Source organism: Microtus oregoni, unplaced genomic scaffold, assembly GCF_018167655.1.
Source record: "Microtus oregoni isolate MIOR12 unplaced genomic scaffold, Mior012 000045F_ref0000178, whole genome shotgun sequence".
Classification (NCBI taxonomy): domain Eukaryota; kingdom Metazoa; phylum Chordata; class Mammalia; order Rodentia; family Cricetidae; genus Microtus; species Microtus oregoni.
Window position 1 is genome coordinate 621960 of NW_024543219.1, and position 19301 is coordinate 641260.

The 19301-nt window shown below is 48.0% G+C and overlaps 1 protein-coding gene across 3 annotated transcripts in view; it reads right to left on the bottom strand.

Moving 5' to 3' along the window:
* Spata13 (spermatogenesis associated 13) overlaps positions 1-19301 on the bottom strand; it is a 136611-nt gene that overhangs the window by 57877 nt on the left and 59433 nt on the right. For 2 of the 3 annotated variants that reach the window (XM_041633934.1, XM_041633933.1), the window contains exons 2-3: positions 17035-18726; positions 1106-1468 (exon numbers count right to left, since the gene is read on the bottom strand). In XM_041633934.1, coding sequence (XP_041489868.1) covers positions 1106-1468; positions 17035-18585 — 1914 coding nt within the window. In that variant the 5' untranslated portion in view covers positions 18586-18726. The remainder of the gene's footprint in view (positions 1-1105; positions 1469-17034; positions 18727-19301) is intronic. The other variant, XM_041633935.1, reaches the window with a different exon arrangement.

A 19301-nucleotide genomic window follows, 5' to 3' on the forward strand; every position in this document is an offset into this window, starting at 1 on the left:
ACGGGTATGCGCCACCACACTGGGCTTTTCACTTTATTCGCAGAACTCCAATCAACTAAATTAAGCTAGAGCTTCTCGGTGTTTGGAACGAGGAAGACATCGTGTTGGCCCTGGCAGGAAGTGCTGTAGTGCACGATCCAAGCCTAAAATCAAATTTCTTTTTCAGAGAACTCTTATAGGAAACCTAAGAAAGCACCTAACAAGTTTTCAGAATGAGACTGAGCATATAAATTATTGTATAAACTACCTTGTGACTATCTGAGCATGAGCATGGCATTAGTTGGGCCAAGCATACAAAGAAGTAGGAGTGTCTCCAAGACTGGGCCTTTACTTGAACGTTCCATAACCTTAAAGTGCTCACCACACACTGATGAAATATTTGCCAAATGCGCTGAGGGACCAATGGTGTTTATGGTCAAATCTGCAGCAAAACTGCAACCAAGAAGCAGAATAAGGAATGCTGCTGCTGCTGCTGCTGCTGCTGCTGCATGGTAGAGAGCCTGCCTAGCATGCTCCAAGCCTACCGAGGTCACCCCTTCCAGGAGTGGTGGATGAAGGTGTGATGAAGGCCTGGGGTCGGAGAGGAAGAGAGCTGTGATAGTTCAGAAGACCAATTCTTCCCCGAGCACAGTCTTCTGCTTTGTTTTGGCCATAGGTGGGTGGGTGGAAGGATCACAGGGCTCCATGCATAAAAGCAAATGCTCCATCACCGAGCTACATCCACCCCACCCGCTTCTGGTTCATCTTTATTTTGTTCCTATGCCTGCATTCTAACAACGAACCACTTTGTCTCTCAACAATCACTCCCTCAGCAAGTACGCTAGACAAAGCCAGGGTATGGCCCCCTGGCTCAGGTCGCAAGCTTTTCAGACAAGTGACAAGTCTGTGCTGTTAGCTGAGGCTCCAGGAAAGGAGACTGGAAAACAGACGATGAGAGAATGGGTTGTTAGTGTGAATCGAAGTAAGTTTCAAAGTCAGGAGGAAAAGGTGTGCGGAGGTCCACCCTCCCCAGAAGGAAAAGCAGTGTCCAGTTTAGTCTGCAGGGAAGACAGAGGCAAGGAGCCAAGGGTCTCTGCTGGCCACGGTTGGAGACACCAGCTCTTACTTGGACCAAGAGGTTCTCCACATCTTCTGCCTGGGTGTTGCCATAGCAGCTGACCCCTCCAATCACTGATATAGGTCGCCTCCTCCAGCCCGCCCTGGAACAGCCTGAGGGGGCGCATGGGTCCTGGCCGGTGGCGGTCACTCTTGACGGCTGCGTCCTGTCCACATGGTCGTCACCTGGGGGGTCTGCAGCAATGGCATCTTCAGGGATGGACAAGCTTCGGCTAGCCAGCTGGCCGTAGTCAGACAGCGGCCGTGGCCGGGTGCGCCTTCCTGAGCCCCATCTCCTCCGGGAGACGCGGGCCGCCTCGGTCTGCTCCTCCTCCTGGGCTGAGCCCTGCTGCCAGTCATCCTCATTCACCACCTTTGCAAATGAACAGGCGGAGTGAGCTCAGAGATGCAGGCAGGTGCGAGCAGATGGCTGCCGCCTCCCTCCCGCTCTGCAGAGGCCCAGGCTTCTTAAACTAACTGTGCCAGACACAGCGAGAACACACCCAGATGTGGATTAAACGAGCAGAACTTCATTCCAGGCTGAATTAACTCTACAGTTTAAGAGACATTGGGGGACCAGCGATGAGCTACGGCGAGACGTTTAGGAATGCCAGCGGGTCTACAATAAAATGAACACAGAACTGAGGTGGGCATTTCCCAAATATGCTTAAACAGCAGGAGGCTAGCCACAGCAGCCAGACACCGAGTGTGTAATCAGTAAGTGGGTAACAAGACCCACAGCTGCGCTGAAGTCTCTTCTTTTCAGTACGGATGCTACTGACACACAGAAGCGATTACATCCAGGGCCCGGAGGGCTCGACACTTGAGGGTCTCATCCCAGAGTGATGGTCTAAAGAGAGAGGACTGAACCAGGCAGCATTCCTAGAACAGCCAGACTGCAAACAAGCTGTGTGGGCCTGGACCAGTCGGGGCTAACCTTGGCTCTCAGACAATATCACCACCATAACCCCATCCTCCATGACTGTCAGCTGAGTATGGTGGTCCACTCAGTAATCCCAGGGCTTGGGAAAGAGGACGATGGATTCAAGCCAGCCTGGGCTACCTAAAGAAGGCTACTTCAAAAGAACAAGGACAAGATATTGTGACTCTAAAAGAGGCAGCGCTTTTTTTGGTAGCAGTTCCTGGATCAAACCTAGGGGCCTGAATGTGCGGAGCAAGCACTCCACCAAGTGCTGATTTCAAGTTAGACACCTACCACTTCTAATATTTCAAATACGTTTTCCATCTTTGGGGGGAAGGAGGAGGGCAGGGTTCTGTCATGTATCCTAGGCTAACCTACTAGCTACCATTCCTGAGTAAACAGTTATGCACCACCAGGCCCACCCAGCTTTATAAACTTCTTCAAAAGCAATCAGGAAAATATGCAGTTTGGAACTGGGCAGACTTCCATATCCATCCCTGTAAGGGCCAGGGCTGGTTGGGTAACCTCAGTTAAGTGGCTAAATTGCAGTTCTGGCAGGATAGGCCTTATCGGGTAGAGTCAGTTGTCACTCCACAAAAATGGTCACAGAGTAGCCATGCCCTGGACTTGCCCTGCCTGGAAATAGGTACCAGTCTACTTGGCAGATCCCCCAAAGTCTGGATGCAGGAAGGAGTAGGGCTGGTCCAGAGACTGGAGGTGGTTGTCAGCAGTAGACTCAAGAAACCTGGACATCTTCAAGTACCCAGCCAAACACACACACACACACACACACACACACACACACACACCCCACTCTCTGTCTCTCTTTCATTGTGTGTGTGTTTGTCTGTGTCTGTCTGAGCAATCTTCCTACCCCGGGCTCCCCAAGTGCTGAGATTATAGGACAGTATTACCCATCTAGCTTGTCCCTGTTCACTTTGTAAAAACACAAGCCACACAGGCTATGAAGCCGCGGGTTGAAGGAGGAGCCTGGGATATGCAGAGTAGGCAGAGTTGTCTACACTGGAAGGCAGGGAGGGCAGCAGAGGACACAGGTGACCAAGGGATGACACAGCAATCCCAGGCGCCTGGCCCTGCCCTGCTCATGACAGTCTGGGCGAGAAGAAAGTTAAATGGTAGAGACTTAGGAAAAGAAACCCTGCGCCAGTGACAAGAGCTCTAAAAGGAAGGCTTGTTTAGTTTCCACTCTGACATGTATCAGTGTTTGCTAAGGTTATACATGAGTTCAGGGCCAGCCTAGATAGCATAGTGAGACTCCCAACTTAAAAAATAAGATACAGTATACATGAATCAAATTAAAATGCTGGACCCCATAAGTAAGTACAGTTCAGCAACCTAAAAACCTGTGCTAGCCCAGCGGCGGTGGCTCACACCTTCAATCCCAGCACTCAGGAGGCAGAGAGAGGTGGATCTCTGTGAGTTTGGAGCCAGCCTGCTCTACAGATCGAGTTCCCGGACAGGCTCCAGAGCTACAGAGAAAGCCTGTCTCGGAAAAGCAAACACCTGTGCTAAAGCAGGCGCTGGACTGTACAGACATTCTCCATCAACCTCTTCGTTCTTCACGCTAGAAACACTGAGAAAGAGAGGAGTGGAGCGGTTTGCCCAGGGCCACACACCCACTCAGGTGTCCTATGAACTTCTATTCACAGCCTGTCTATGCCGCTGTCCCGTACCTTCAAGACATCTGTGAAGGGGCAGATTATACTCTATAAGTTCTGTGAGCCCAAGACATTTGAGAACAGTCACCCCCATACCAGCCTATAAAGTTACCTGCCTGTAACAGTCTCCCCCAAAGAATTCAGTGGTCCTAAGGTCCCTCCCCTACACTCATTCCTTACACTGCTGGAGAAAGGGAGAACCACAACCCTTGTTTTCCCCATTTACTTTTCTACAGACCTATTTCTCCTAAGAGACACTCATTCCCACTCAACTTCCTTCCCCTCCTTCTTTCCCTACGGAAATGGTAGAGAAACCGCTAATCCTCACCACCCACCGGAGGTATTTTTCCGTGAACTCGCTCATACCCATACCCACAAGAAGATACGCATGTTTTCATCCTCCCTGCCATCACCACGGGAAAAGGAGAAAGCATAACATTAACACCGTTTCCTGAAATCTGTTTGAAAATCAGGTTATGATGGGGCACTGAAACAAATCACTATCATCTGACACAGCCTACTTAAGTACACAGTAAGAATAAATCCATTTATACGATGTCATTTCAAAAGGGTCAGAGGCACCTTGCTAGAAAAACAAGTGCACAACACAAAATCTGAGGCATGGTGTAGTCTAGCTACTCACAAAGACATGTATGGTTAATTATTTTCTAAAACTTTAGATTTTTGTTGTTGTTAATGGCTAGAAGCTTTGTTTCATGCTTATGCAACGCGCGACTTGTATTTTCTTACCGATGCCAAAAATAAATATACCAGAAAGTGACTGCGGCTGGGCAAGGTAGGCACAGTCAAAGTAGCCTAGCAGGTATTCCTGCCACACCTCTGTGCCAGCTACCGTCTGAATCCAGGCAGCACAGAAGAACTCCAACTGTAAGGACTTAGATTGTCATACCTTCGCTGAAGACACAAGAGAAGCCACCCTCTAAACAGCATGGAAATGTCCCACTGATCCCAAAATCTAGCTACAAAGTATCACATCAAGCTGAAACATCCATTTCAAGAGAAACCTCCTGTGAGCATTCAAAGGCAGCTCCTCAGCCAATCGGAGGCAGATTCCTTCCCATGCCAATGTGGAACTGGCTGACCCTTTATGCACGCTAGGCGTGCCAGGCAAGGACTCTGCTAACAGCTGTACCAATTCTAAACAATCTTTTTGTTTTAAGCAGAACTTTTGTGCTTTCGGAATACTGCCCAGGTTCACTGGGAAGAGTGGAGAATACTGGGCTCCTTCTTAGGATTTTAAACACACCCTCCAGCGAAGGTCCTTCTCTCCAGGTTGAGAACCTACCTGAGATTTAGCCATGGGCAGAGGCTGCCCACACACACACTGGAGGAACAGGCAGTTGACCATATCCATGTTTTCCAGAGTTGCTCAGGTCTTTTTAAAACTATGATCAGGGCTCTACATGGCCACACAGAGCTCTGCCTGGTCCAATCCAGCCGGCTCAACTCAAGTCTCTCAGAGGCTCAGAAGCTTGAATGACCAAGTCACACCCAAGTCATAAACCTCTGTAAACAGACCTTGCACTGTGGGACTGCCCTTTTTAACTCTTGCCTTTCTCAACTCTTCTCAAGTGGCCTTCCTAGTCGGTGAGCAATATTTTCTTTCTATATAGGACTTTTTTTTAAGTTACAGAAATAAAAGACTATGTAAACTGTTTGCTTAAAACATTTCTGTGAAAAGAAATTAACAGGTGATTAAAAAGAAAAATGCTTAAAAGAATGTCTACTCAAAAGCCAGACTCACAGGGTTAGCTGGTAAATGCCCCAAGACAGATGGAATCCTACCCACTCCATGTATCTGTGACTGTGCTTTGGGCTCCCCCTGGCTTAGGTGGGTTCTAAACCAATGGCGGTTGACTTTATATGCAGAGGAAAATTTGGATACAAACAGAAAGGAAGTAAGCTCTCAAAGATGCGATAGTGCCTCCTGGGATTTATCTACCTGGAAGCAGGGTTTCAGTAGCCCAAGTTAGAGTCACTCTTGACACTTAGCTGAGGATGACCTTGAACTTCTGCTGTTTCTGCCTCCGCTCCCCAACTCTTGGGATTAAAGTGTGCTAGGCAGAAATTCTACCAGCTGAGCTCTGTCCCCAGTTAAGGAATGACACATTTACAAGCCAGAGATCGTCACTGCCAAACTCTGACTCTGACCTTGTGGTTTCCATACCTGTGAGGTGGGAACTGTCTGCTGTTTTAGCCATCTGCTGCATGTTCCGTGTTAGGCAAGTCTAGCTAGCTGAGACAGCAGGGGAATTGAGAAGAAAATGTAACACGTAATGAAATTAAAGACACTCTATAAAGATTAAAAAAGAAACTGATGGAGACACAGGTTTCTGAAAATGCGTATCGTATCAAGCTTACTTCCCAGAATGCTCCTGGAGAACCACAGGCCCAGACAAAGTTAGGAGATGGAAGACAAAGGGAAGACCCTCTATAGCAGTGGTTCCCAACCTTCCCAACACTGTGACCCTTTAACACAGTTCCTCACGTTATGGTGACTCCCAACCATAAAATTATTTTCATTGCTACTTCATAACCATAACATTGCTGCTGTCATGAATCATAATGTAAATATCTGGTATGCAGGATGTTCGATAGGGGACCCCCCAAAGGGGTTGAGACCCACAGCCTGCTTTACCGTGGTTTACAGGGATGCAGAGCACAGTCTCCCTGCCTGAAGCCCGGAACACACGCTTCCCGGAACACATGCTTCCATATTTAAACTTCCTGACCACTCCGGAGGAAAGCACTGGAGGGATCTACTCAAAAACCAAGGCGCTAAGGGCACCTGTCCCACGCTCCACTTCAGCAGAGTGAAGTTGGAGGCGAAGCCCTACTCCTGACAAAAACCCAAATCCTTATTAAAAATTATGACTTGAGTATCTTTTTTTTAAAAGACTTATTTATTTATTTATACAGTATCTTGCCTGTAGGTCAGAAGATGGCACCAGATCTCATTATAGGTGGTTGTGAGCCACCATGTGGTTGCTGGGAATTGAACTCAGGACCTCTGGAAGTGCAGTCAGTGCTCTTAACCGCTGAGCCATCTCTCCAGCCCTCTTGAGTATCTTTTTTTTTTTTTTAAAAAAAAAAAAGACTATTATATATACAGTGTTCTGTCTGCATGTATGTCTGCAGACCAGAAGAGGGCACCAGATCTCATTGTAGGAATTGAACTCTGTACCTTTAGAAGGGCAGGTAGTGCTTTTAACACCTGAGCCATCTCTCCAGCCCCAACTGGAGATCCTAGGGTATCTTTACCCTAGGATAAGAGCATTTCAGATTTGTTAGATCCAAAATAAACTGGGGACAAATGGCTAACTGTGGTGCCTATAGGCATATCAAAGTACATGCTGGCCTCCAGGCTCACTCAGTATAACAAGTACCCTGGCTCTTCTCACCCCCCTCCCACCCTAAATGTCTCCAGCTCATACTTCCTCCCCCTTTCTCATTCCCTTATAACCCTGCCATTTCTGCAGGCCGTGTGCTCTCTCTTTTGTCTTCCTCTTTTGACCTGCTCTTTCTCGCTTGTCTCCTTCTCTTCCTCCTCCTCCTCCCCCAGTCATTCTCTCTCCTCTCCTGGCCTGGCTCAGTCGGCCGGCCACATTTAACCTACTACTTTCTCTCTCTGCTCTGGACTCTTCCAGATGCCCCTGGCTCCTCTCTCCCTCGCCTCTACAACACAAACCTCCCCACTCAACCACACTTGGAGCAGTCATGGCCTCCGTTTATGCAAGATTATTTCTGGATTCTAATTCTAGAGTATTTGCATACAAATAAAGAGATCTCAGGGATGGGTTTGTTCTGGTTGTTTTTGATTTTTTTTCAACTTGACACAAGCTAGAGTTATTTGGGAAGAGGGACCTCGGATGAGAAAAATGCCTCCATCAGATTACCTGTAGGCAAGTCTGTCGTTCACTTTATGGATTAATGATTGATGTGGGAGGGCCCAGCACACTACGGACGGTGCCACCCCTGAACAACAGTCCTGGAGTGTGTAGGAAAGCACACAGAGCAAGCCATGAGGAGCAAGCCAATAAGCAGCGTTCCTTCGCAGTCTCTGCTTCATCTCCTGACTCCTGGTTCCTGCCTCAAGTTTCTTCCAAGACTTCCCCTTCATGACGGATTATAAGTACTGAGATAAAATAAAATAAATCCTTTCCTCCCCAAGTTGCTTTTGGTCCCACTATCTTTTTGTTTGTTTATTTGTTTGTTTTCAAGACGTGGTTTCTCTGTAGCTTTGGAGCCTATCCTAGAACTAGCACTTATATACCAGGCTGGCCTTGAACTCACAAAGGTCTCTGCCTCCCAAGCGCTGGGGGGAAAATTTATTTATTTATTATGTATACAGTGTTCTGTCTGCATGTATGCCTGCAGGCTAGAAGAAGGCACAGGATCTCATTAGGGATGGTTGTGAGCCACCATGTGGTTGCTGGGAACTAAACTCAGACTCTCTAGAAGAGCAGCCAGTGCTCCCCTGAGTCATCTCTTCAGCCCTGGTCACAGTCTTTATCAAATAACACAAACTATACTAAACAGGGTCCAAGTGTAAAAGCAAAGTTCTCTACTGTTTCACACATACCTCATCACAGTCAGCCCAATGGCAATTTAAGGGCAATTTTTTTTAAACAATTTTGTGTACGAACAGTTTCCCTTGTGCAATCATATCAGTGCTCAACAAGTCATGGAATTTGGAAGATTCTGGCTTTCAAACATTTGGATTAGGGATGCTCTTTATTCCCTAAATGAAGATTAATGTGTCTGAAGACAGTCTGAGCAATATGCCATTAGCGTGCATAGTTGTTTTTTTTTTTAAAACTCCCAAGATTTATTTTTTTTTAATATTTACTTATTTATTATGTATACAATGTTCTGTCTGTGTGTATTCCTGAAGGCCAGAAGAGGGCGCCAGACCTCATTACAGATGGTTGTGAGCCACCATGTGGTTGCTGGGAATTGAACTCAGGACCTTTGGAAGAGCAGGCAATGCTCTTAACTGCTGAGCCATCTCTCCAGCCCCACTCCCAAGATTTATTAAAGGTACTGTCTTTATAACACTTTCAGTGCACATGATTCTAACAGCATCCACTTAAATACAGTACCCCAAATTATTCAGCATAAATATAAATAAGCTTACAAGCATACGTGAAACATTTCTGAGGACAGACATGAGTTTGGAAAATAGACGTTAGCTGGGTTTGGGGTGCACCGTGACCCCAGCACCCAGGAGATGAAGGCTGCACTGGGCTACCCAGCAGGACCATGTCTCAAAGACAGAAAAAACTGAGGGAGAAGGGACAGAGAAACTAAAGACTAACTGCTGTGCAGCAAGGTGAAATCTCCATCTAATTAGTTGATATATATATATATATATATATATATATATATATATATGGGCATATATATATTTTTTATGATTTTTCAAGTAAGAACTCCTAAGATTCCAGATGAATGACAGGTTTTCAAAGTGCCTAAGTAGGACCTGTGACCCAGCGGGTAGAGACAGGAGGGTGGAGAGGACAAGGCCAACCTGGGTTACACAGCAGGACCCTCTTTCAAAAAACAAAACAACAAACTAATAAAGACACGTCTGGAAAGAGAAGACTTGCTTTTGTTTTAATGCCTCTGTCCCCTTCACTCACCCAGCCCGTCCCTCAAATTCCCACAGTTTCCTTACAGCTTCGCCTTTCCTCAAGCCACACATTTCTCCCTGGGTGGAAAGTGCTGCTCCACAGAAAGGGGGCACACCCTTCCAACCACACAGGGCTGCAGGCTATCAGAGAAAACATGGCCGATGTTTGACACCCCGCTTATAGAATGTCCCCCTTTCCCTCTACCAAACAGACCGTCTGATATTGTCTGATAGCCACATATATTGTCTGATATGCAGATGGTACACCTGTCACCCGCCAGCCAGAAAGGAATTTCCATTCTGATCTATCACAGGAAAGCTTAGGAGAGAGAAATCTGGCAACAAAACATATACACTAGAATCTATTCTTAGCCAGCAGTGAGAACTGGCCCAGAAAAGAACACTGAAATTGACTCTTCTTATTTTAGGAGTTCAGTTAAGGTTTATTATGCCTTTTTGAGCCCCTAATAAAATAAGCTGGTAGCTGAGAGAAAACTTTCCCTGTACTGTGACGACAATGGTTCACATTAATGTGATTATTATCCTACATTCTTTCCAGTGCTGAGGATCGGGCATGGGCTAGACAAAGCACTCGAACTCTGAGCCACATCCTCCTAGCCCAGGTTTTCATAAACATGAGAATGTGTAACATGTTTAATATTAGTCACTAGAAAGTTAATTAATGCTACTCATAACATTAATGTGACATGCTGGGGTGGGGGCATGACTCAGTGGCAGAGTAAATGGCCTTATCCATCCTGTAGATGAGACAGAGAAAAAAAATAACTTCAGCCAATGATTTAAAATGCCTTTAAAGCTAGGCCCAGTGCCCTGGGCCTGGAGCAGTTAACAGTGGTCCCAGTTAGTCAGGAGGCTGGGGTAGAAGCGCTTGAATCAAGAGCTTGAAGCCAGCCTGAGTAACATAGCAAAATACTGTTCTCCCTCCCCACAAAAGGGTAGGTGGGGCAGCAAGAAGATTGGGAATTCAAATCAGTTTCAAATAAGAGAAAATAAATAAAATGGAAAAGGCAATGGAAACAGCTTGTTACCGTGCTAGGATTATCACACAGCGTCCATGCTCCAAATTAAAACACTCCATAAATACATGTAAATCTTAAAAGGTGGGTTGAGGCTTGTGCTCAGGAAAAGCATCTGTGTGATTTTGATCCCTTCCTCTCTCCCTGTTGTTTTTCCTGAGGTTTATTTATTTATTTATTTAGAAATGAGGTCTCCCCTATGCTTCCAGGTTGGCCTATGACTCGTGGGCTCCAAGGATCCTCCCACCTCCCAGTCTTCACAAGCTCAGGGCCTACGGGTGCTCCCCACGGGCTTGCGCCTGGAGTTTTCAGAGGGCACATCATCTCTGATGGCATTTCACCAGACACAAACTAGTCTAGAAACAGGACATGGAAGCCTGACACGCGCAGGCACGCCGGCATTTCTTCAGATTTCAGCTTTTAGAAATCATCTTAGAGGGGGCTGGAGAGATGGCTCAGTGGTTAAGAGCATCGCCTGCTTTTCCAAAGGTCCTGAGTTCAATTCCCAGCAACCACATGGTGGCTCACAACCATCTGTAATGAGGTCTGGTGCCCTCTTCTGGCCTGGAGACATACATGCAAACAGAATATTGTATACATAATAAATAAATATTAAAAAAAAGATATTTAGAAATCATCTTAGAAAGCCGTTCTTATTTTTTTCTTGGGACAGGGTCTCACATGTAGCCCAGGCTGGCCAGGAGCTCATTATGCAGTCCAGGTTGGCCTCCCAAGAGCCCCTGGCCTTGGCCATAACTCCCGTTTAGAGGTGTTTGTAAGTTCAAGGAGTCCCAGTCAGTCAGCACGAAGGGTCCAGCAGAACTCTGTGAAACCTGTCACTGAAGAAAGAGCATCTTTGTGTGTAATAACAAGCAAAGGACTTCAGAGCAAATGGAAACAACTTTCGAAAAGACCGGGTTGGAAAATGACTCCATTATACAAATAAAGAGCTGTTTCACACAGACTCCAGATCTGAGTGTCTAGCTTTGTCTTTCTACAAACAACTCTTTTCTTGTCTTTCTTTTTGGGGGCTGGACTGGAGTGGGGATAGAGGTTGAAGGGCAGGGTCTCCATGTGTAAATAGGCTGTCCTATTTATGGCAATCCTCCTGCCTCAGCCTTGAGTGCTGGGGTGACAGACATGCACTGCCACGTCCAGTTCCCTTTGCACTTTGGATGTTTTTCTTCCTCCAAAAGAAGAAACAGGGCGGGGTGGGGGCATAGCTGAAAACCTCTTAGGAGGAGAGAACAAATGTAAGCTAACAAAGGAGCCTGCTGCGCCATCTGCTCACCTGAGTTCCAGCCCCGGGACCTACACGTGGTGGAAGGCGAGCACCGAGTCCTCCCCCAAGCTGTCCTCTGACTGCCACACATAGGCTGTGGTATGCAATAAATAAATGCAAACACATTCTTAAAAGAAGAAACCACATCCAAGGTCGATGTGACAGGCTGTAAGCTTCCAATTCCACCTCCATAAGGTGCCTAAGTCAATCCCGAGCAGATTTTCTGGGATCAATACATTTCTCCCTTTGTTTTCTTTTTAAACAGATTTTTTTTTTAAAAAAAAACTATCTATATGTATGTATGTGCATATACACAGGAGTACTGTAGCTCAAGTGTGGAGGTCAGAGGACAACCAGTGGGTACTGGTTCTCTCCTTCCACCATGAGGATTCTGGGGGTAGAACTCAGGTGGTCAGGTTTGGTGAGAAGTGCCAATGCCTGCTGAGCCATCTCACTAGCCAGCTTCCTTGCTTGCTTCCTTCCTGCCTTCTTTCCTTCCTTTCTTCCCTTTATTGGGTCGTATGTAGTTCGGGCTGGTCTTAAACTCGGTAAGCAGCAACAGATCACCTCCCTCGTGGTGCACCTCCATGCCTGTTTACAGGCTCTGGGGATGAACCGAGAGCTTCATGCATGCCCAGCTACGTTCATTTCTGTGGATGTAACATTTTCCTGGTTGTAGGAACGGTTGTGTGAAATAACTTCAAAGCCATCAAAATCTCCCAGAAGCAACATTGCTGGACTCGCCAGGTTCCGTGCACCTCCGCTGAACTGCGCAGCCGCAGCAGCATCAGAAGACCCTAGAGTCGTTCATTAGCGCTGAAAGCTGGCTTGAATTCACCGTTTCCCTGCTGGACGATTCTACTGCTCTACGGGGGGAGGGACATTTTATCTTAGCAGCAGCGTACTTAGTGTTCAAGGGGTCCTTCCTTTTGCTTCCCAGTCTGCGAGGTTCGTGGCTTGTTTGATGGCTGGCATGCCAACACAAAGTACTTCCCTTGTGGCACAAAGGGCCACCGACCCTCTGTCCCCGTAAACACTCACACAGACTCGCTGCACATAGAAACTGCTAAATGACTTTGCGGTCTGTGACCTCCTCCCCTCCATGCAGGATTAGACTCAGGAGGGCTACCACTTCTCTACAAAGCTGGTTCAGTGAAGCCTGACTCCACAGTTGCCCCTGCTGTCTCCTGACTCCTCAATGCCTGCAGGGTAAGGGACACGTCTATTGCTCCAAGCCAGGTCCTCTCTAATCACATCCAGACCTACTGACCAACCTTATCTGTCATTTCTCCACCCATCCACCTGCACAAAAGTTAGCCCATCTGCAGTTCCCCAAGCACACAGCAGTTCAGCCACCTGGCACCGCCAGGCGCAAGCAAGCCTCTGACAGACACAGGAAGTCAGGTGTGTGAGCCCACCTACCTTTGCAGCAGCCTGTGTGGAGGGACTGGTCAGCCCGGGCTAACCACACAGCAGCTTGTGTGACAGGCCCAGGTTAACCTCAGCGCACCTTAGTTCCTGTCCACTCTCAACCTCAGCTTACCACCTTCAGGATATTTTTATATAAACTGGCAACTTTCCTTCTGGGGCTTTTCCTTCTAAATCTCATCTCCAGAGCTCGGAGCCTGGCTTGTCTCTCTGTTCACACGTTCCTGGCTCCTCAGCACTCACCAGGTAACAGCGTCTCTGCATGGGGGCTGGGAGTGTGGGTGACCTGACCACAACTATGGCATCAGCGGCTGGATGGCTCTACAACATCAAACCAAGTGACACCCCTCCTCGCTCTTTACAGTAACAGGGGTCTGCATCACATGCCCAGACGACTACACCTTCCGGAACCCCACTGCTGTCAGTCAAGTGTGGTCACCCTTATCAAATCTGCAACTACTGGGACCAATTTCACACAAGTGTGTGAGAACCATGACTCTTCTTTATATTGTCTTTATGTCTTTTGTGGGATATATTCCATGCTAGATAATCCTCACATAACCTCAGTGGTGTCTGTATGCCTTACCAGGCTTTACCTGACTTCAGTCTCTTGCACCTGGTAGATTCAAAACACACTGGGTTTGATGAGGTCACTGAATGAAATAACACACTGTTAGGATATAAAAGGCCTGGGGTGGCAGGTAGCAGAGAGCTTGCCTCGTATGAATGAAGCTGTTAGTTTTGGTTACTAGCAGCACATACACAGGAACAGTGGTTCCCACTGTCATCCCAGCACTGGGGAGGCAGAAGCAGGAGGGTAATAAGTTCAAGGTTTTATAGTGAATTCAAGGTCAGCCTGAACTAAATTAGATGCTGACTCATTAAAAATACTAATGTGCAACCAATCTAATTATTGGAAGAATTTCTCAACTTCTTGTCAAAGTATAATGCAGTGTTATATACAAAAGATTTGAGGGAGTGTGGCTGGAGAGATGGCTCAGTGGTTAAGAGCATTTATTTCTTCTTTGGAGGACCAGGGGACCTCAGTTCAATTCCCAGCATCCATATGGCAACTCATAACCATCCATAACTCCCGTTTCAGGAGATCCAATATTCTCCTTAGGCCTCCTCAGACACTAGACACATACAGGGTACACAGATATACATGTTGTCTCATACATACATGTATGACAAACACATACTTAAAATGATCATCTTGAAACTGTTGAGATGTTAGGTAAACATTTAAATAAGAGACTATGTGGCTTCCGCAATTCTATCAGGTCACTCCATACTTAGGGACAACAGAGACCCAGAGACGTTCAAGATTCCCCGGTTTGCCAAGATACCTGAATGGCACAAACTAGAAGCATTTACAAAAGATTCACCCCAGCTCTGGAAAGGGCTCAGAGCTGGAGCGCTCATTACTTATAGTCAACGGTTCTACTCTGCAGACAGGTAGAAATACAGTGTTCCTTTTGTAAATTCCATACTAATACCGTGAACTATGGATCCTGCACCGTTCTAGGGAAGGAGGAACACTGTTAACAAATAAATGTCAGAAGGCCTCCATCTCCAAAGTTCAAGGATGGAACTCACGGTCTGCCAAGTGCTGGGGAGGAACTCTACCAGAGAGTGACGGCCCTGGGTCTTGAATGTGCGTGTGCTTGTGTGTACGTCTATGTGTGTCTTTTTAAGACAGAGCTTACTAGGAAGCTCTGGTTGGCCTTGAACTCGAAATCCTCCTGCCTCTGCCCCTCTGGGGTTACAGATCTGTGTCAGTACACTCAGCTTCTGAATGGCATTTTTAAAAGAAGGAATAATTTTTAGGGTCATGTCCAATCCAGCACTGTTCTTTACCAAGACTCACCACCAGGTGGCAGGATGAGGTTGTGTTTTGCAAAAGACAGCAGTATAGCCCAACACCCCTCCAGCCCCCTGCTGATCCCAGCTCCTTTTTATAGCAATCTGGTTAAAACACTTAAAAATTTAAAGTTTCCCCCAAATTATTTTGTATTTTGTTCTGCTTTGCTTAATGTAACTGAGGATTACCTTAAGCTTCTGGTTCTCCTGTCTCTACCTCTCAAGAGATGAGATTACAGGGCAGGAGATACCACACTGGGATTATATAGTCCCGGAGATCACACTCAGCATAGGAAGGAAGCAATCTACCTCAGCCCCAGAATCCTACCTTTAACATATAGAACCTGCTAGACTTACGAAAATCCTTTACTAGAGTGGTGGGCCTCCAGAAAATGGGGGCAGGAGTGTCTGCTTGAGGATGTCTCACAAAGGCCAATTTGGATGTTCAATGTCCTCTAAAGGTCCAAAGCTAAAGCTCAGTTTCTGGGGTCAAAGTATTAGGAGACCCTAGTGGGAAGTCCTGAGGTCACTTGGGGAATGCCCTTGATGGGGACTATGTGGTCTTACTTACCCCTTCTCTCTCTGCCTCCAATCTTGAGATGTACTCAGTCTCTGACACGATACGCAACCCCTGTCAGAGTCCAATAGGACTGCCAAATCTTTGGTCTCAACCAGCACAACCATCAACAAGATACTACTCTCTGTTGAGGCCGCCATGCTACACAGCAGAGCGGTGTCGGGGTCACAGTCCTCCTCCCTCCATCTCCCGGGCAATAAGATTACACGTGTGTGCAACCACACACAGCCAGTGGCCAGAACATTCTGTAGGCACTGAGATTACATGTGTGTGCAAACACACGCAGCCAGAAGCCAGGGCCTTCTGTGGTACAGATCCAATACTGACAAGCATGCTCAGGATTGAATAAAGCCTTTACCTAATTAAAAAAAAAAAAAAAAAAAACAACCCAAAGTCAGCAGAGTTGGAACTCCTTCCCAGGGCCGCCTGTGTCCTGCAAGGGACCCACACTTCTTTTTTAAGTATGCAGATGAGCAAATCATCTTCAGTACTGGACAGCTCTGACAGACAACCTGGCCCTCAGGCCTAGAGAGTGAATAGCCACACTCCTGCTGACGGGGTACCCTTAAATCTGGTTTGGCTCTTCCCCAAGCACTCTGCAGTAATTTTACTTTCTAGGTCCTTTCCCGAAGGCCCTATGATCTAGATGTCTCTGGACAGCAAAGGTCAAAAATAGGTATTTGCCAGGTATGGAAGTGTGGTATCACCTGGGGCTGTGACCTTGAGGCCAGTCTGGGCTATGGAGCAAGACCTCATCTCAGTAAATTTATAACAGCTAGTCTACAGGCTGCCCTGGCTTCTGCTTGCAAACCCAACTAGCTGTGCAACCATTTATCCGCTGGCCCTCTCCAGGACCTAGCAGGAGAAAACATTTCCTAAGGGGTAACTCCCTATCCCAAGCACCAATTCACAGCTGTGGCATAGTCTAGGAACATGTGCAAAGAACAATTTACAATATATACATATAGACACACTTCTGTCTTTAGCTATGTAAGGAAATATCACTGAGTGTTCTTATAAAGTAAGATTTGCACAGTGAAGTAAAAATTGCCTGGATGCTTGACAGGATGTGAAAAGAACACTGCTCTTGTAGCTCTGACAGCTGTGTGCTGACTCAATCCATGAGCTGCTTGGAGCTCTACCCTAAAAATACGTACAATGGCCATCATTAAAATCTCTTGGAAGAAGCATCATCCTGGGCTTGACAGGTACCGAGCTGCGCATTTCTAATTCATTCCTAGGAAATAAAAGACTCAAGACACGTAATGTTCCCTGTCACAAAGAGCTGCATCTGCAAGGACCCAATTTAAAATACACAGATGATAAAGTACTCCACAACTAGATTAATTCAACAACTTCCATCTCGGCAAATATTCTACGAGATTACTCGACACAGACAGAACCAGCAGCCTTCGGAAATCCCTGGGAGAATGGCCAAGCAATACCAAGAAGCAGCTCTTCTGACACCAGCACCAACCAGAGGGGCCTGGACCCTTACCTCCTCCTTCCTCTCTTCCGAATTGGCAGCCCCATCGAGAGTCGCGGGCAAACAGCTGTCACTACTTTCTCCTCCCTCACCACCAGCCGCGGTGCGTCCGGCATCCTGGAGGGACACGGGTTCTGGCTGCCTGTGGGCAGCATCCTCAGTCCTTTCTTCACTGTCTGCTGAGCTGAGGGACAGCACACTTAGGCTGGGGTATTTAGTACTCCCTGGGCTCTGAGGGCTTTGGGGCTTGGGCGTGGTGGGCCTCAGAGGGGTGGGAAGTTGTACAGGGTCCAAGGGAAGCTGGCTGCCAGCAGTTGCCTCACTGGAGGCTTGGCTTGACCCCTCTGGGTCTGTGAGACTTGGTGATGGGCTACTGGCACTAGGCTCATCATCCCCCAGGGCCTGCACGCTTTTGGCTTCCAGGGGAAAGACTGCCGTGTCTACATCCAGGTGGGGTCCTTGAGCTACGATGGGCGTGGCCGCGCATGGTGCAGGGATACAGGGTGTGGATAAAGGGCCACCACGCCTGGCATCTGGCTCCGCGCTGCTGCTGGTGCGGCGCGAGTAGTCATCATGGAGCCTGCTGCGTGACTCCAGTGGCGGGTTCACATCCCCTGGGCCAGGGCCTGGGCTAGGAGCCATACTCCTAGAGGCCTCCCTCTTCCAGGCTGCATCCTTGACGGTGCTCACCAGTCTTAAAACCCTGTCGAAGTCCTTGGCCCTGATGGGGCTCCTCCAGCGTCTGGTCCTTCTCTGGGAGCCACCTGGCTTCTCGGAGTCAGTGGATGAGCTGCTCAGGGTCCTGGGGGGAACCTGCCTGTCGCCTGTCAGTTCCGTGAGGTTGGACGCAGACTTGCGCTTGAAGGAGCTCTTCAGGATGCTCAAGCTGTCGATGCTCTTGCTTCTGCGCGGCAGAGGGATGGGCTCAGGGTCGCTCACATGGATCTCGCACAGGGTGGGCTCCGGTGCTGCCTGCCGCCCCAGGTCCAGCAGGCTGATGCGGCCCAGACCATAGGCTCTGCGAATGCTGCGTGAGCGGTGCGTGCTCCTCTGGAAGGCATCCTCTGTGTCCTCAGGGTCCGAGCAGTCGGACCCGGTCCCATCCCCTGCAGGCCCCAAGGATGGACACCTGCCCAGGCCCTTTCCCAGGATGCCTATGGTGCCATTGGGAGCAGCCCTTCCCGGGTCTCCTGCTGGCCCTTCCTTGGAAACATCTGCCCCCTCCCGGTTCTGAATTCCTTGTAGGACAGAGGATTTCAGTCTTTTAAAAGATCCCATTTTACGAAAGGAGGCCAGGGCATTCCACGTGGAAGAATTCCCCACGAGGACCACCGAGCGGGGCCTCTCAGGGTTGGCGTTCATCCTCTTCCGATTCCCAGAGAAAAGACGCACCAGCTTGGAAGGGCTGAGCCTGGTTTCCGCGGCTTCCGGGTCGCTGCTTGGGCTGCTTTTGCAGCTTCCATTCTGACATGCTGAGGATGTCACCATTTTGGGGGCCTTTAGGTTGGAGGCTGAACAAGTGGCCGTGGCACCCTGCCCATGGCCATTCTGAGCTGTTGTCATGTTCTTGGGGTGGGCAGCCTGGTTCAGACCCCCATTCACGCCTGTGACCGGAGGTCCCAGCTCCAGACCTTCATCTCCAAGGATGCCAGCCTGGCTGTCACATCTGCTGTGTACATCTGGATCCGTAGTCGCAGCTACTGCCTGCAGCACAAAACAAAGCCAGCATTTAACCATTGTCCCCAAGGAGGCGCCTCCACAGAGGCTGATCGTTCAACCTAACAACTGATAATGGAAGAAAAAGGAAGGGCCCAGGACAAGACTGATGAATTCAGAATTACTTTAAAATTTACTTTTCATCACAGCAAGAATGGAAGGAATGCAAATATATATAGTCCTAACATGAGGAATGAGACAGAGAGCTAGGGATGTACATTCAACAAACTCCTGAAATCCTGAGAGAATGCTGGACGGAAATGGCAAGACGTTGTTCTCTGTGTGAACTGGAAGGGATCTTTTATTATCAAACACTGACCCCACAGTGACTTCCAAGCTTGCCTGCTGAAACACCAGCCTGCAAGGTAGCACTGCAATGAACAAGAAGCCGGGTTTGCGGACTCCTGGGAAATCTGACAGAGGTCAAGTGTCTACGGAAGGCTATAACATACTTCAGAATCCCAGCGAGAGAGCCATACGGTGTTACAGGGACTCGTGGCCCAACACACCTTGCCAGGAAAGCTCAAGGAAAGGCCCTGTGTAGACGACACCCAGAAAGCTCT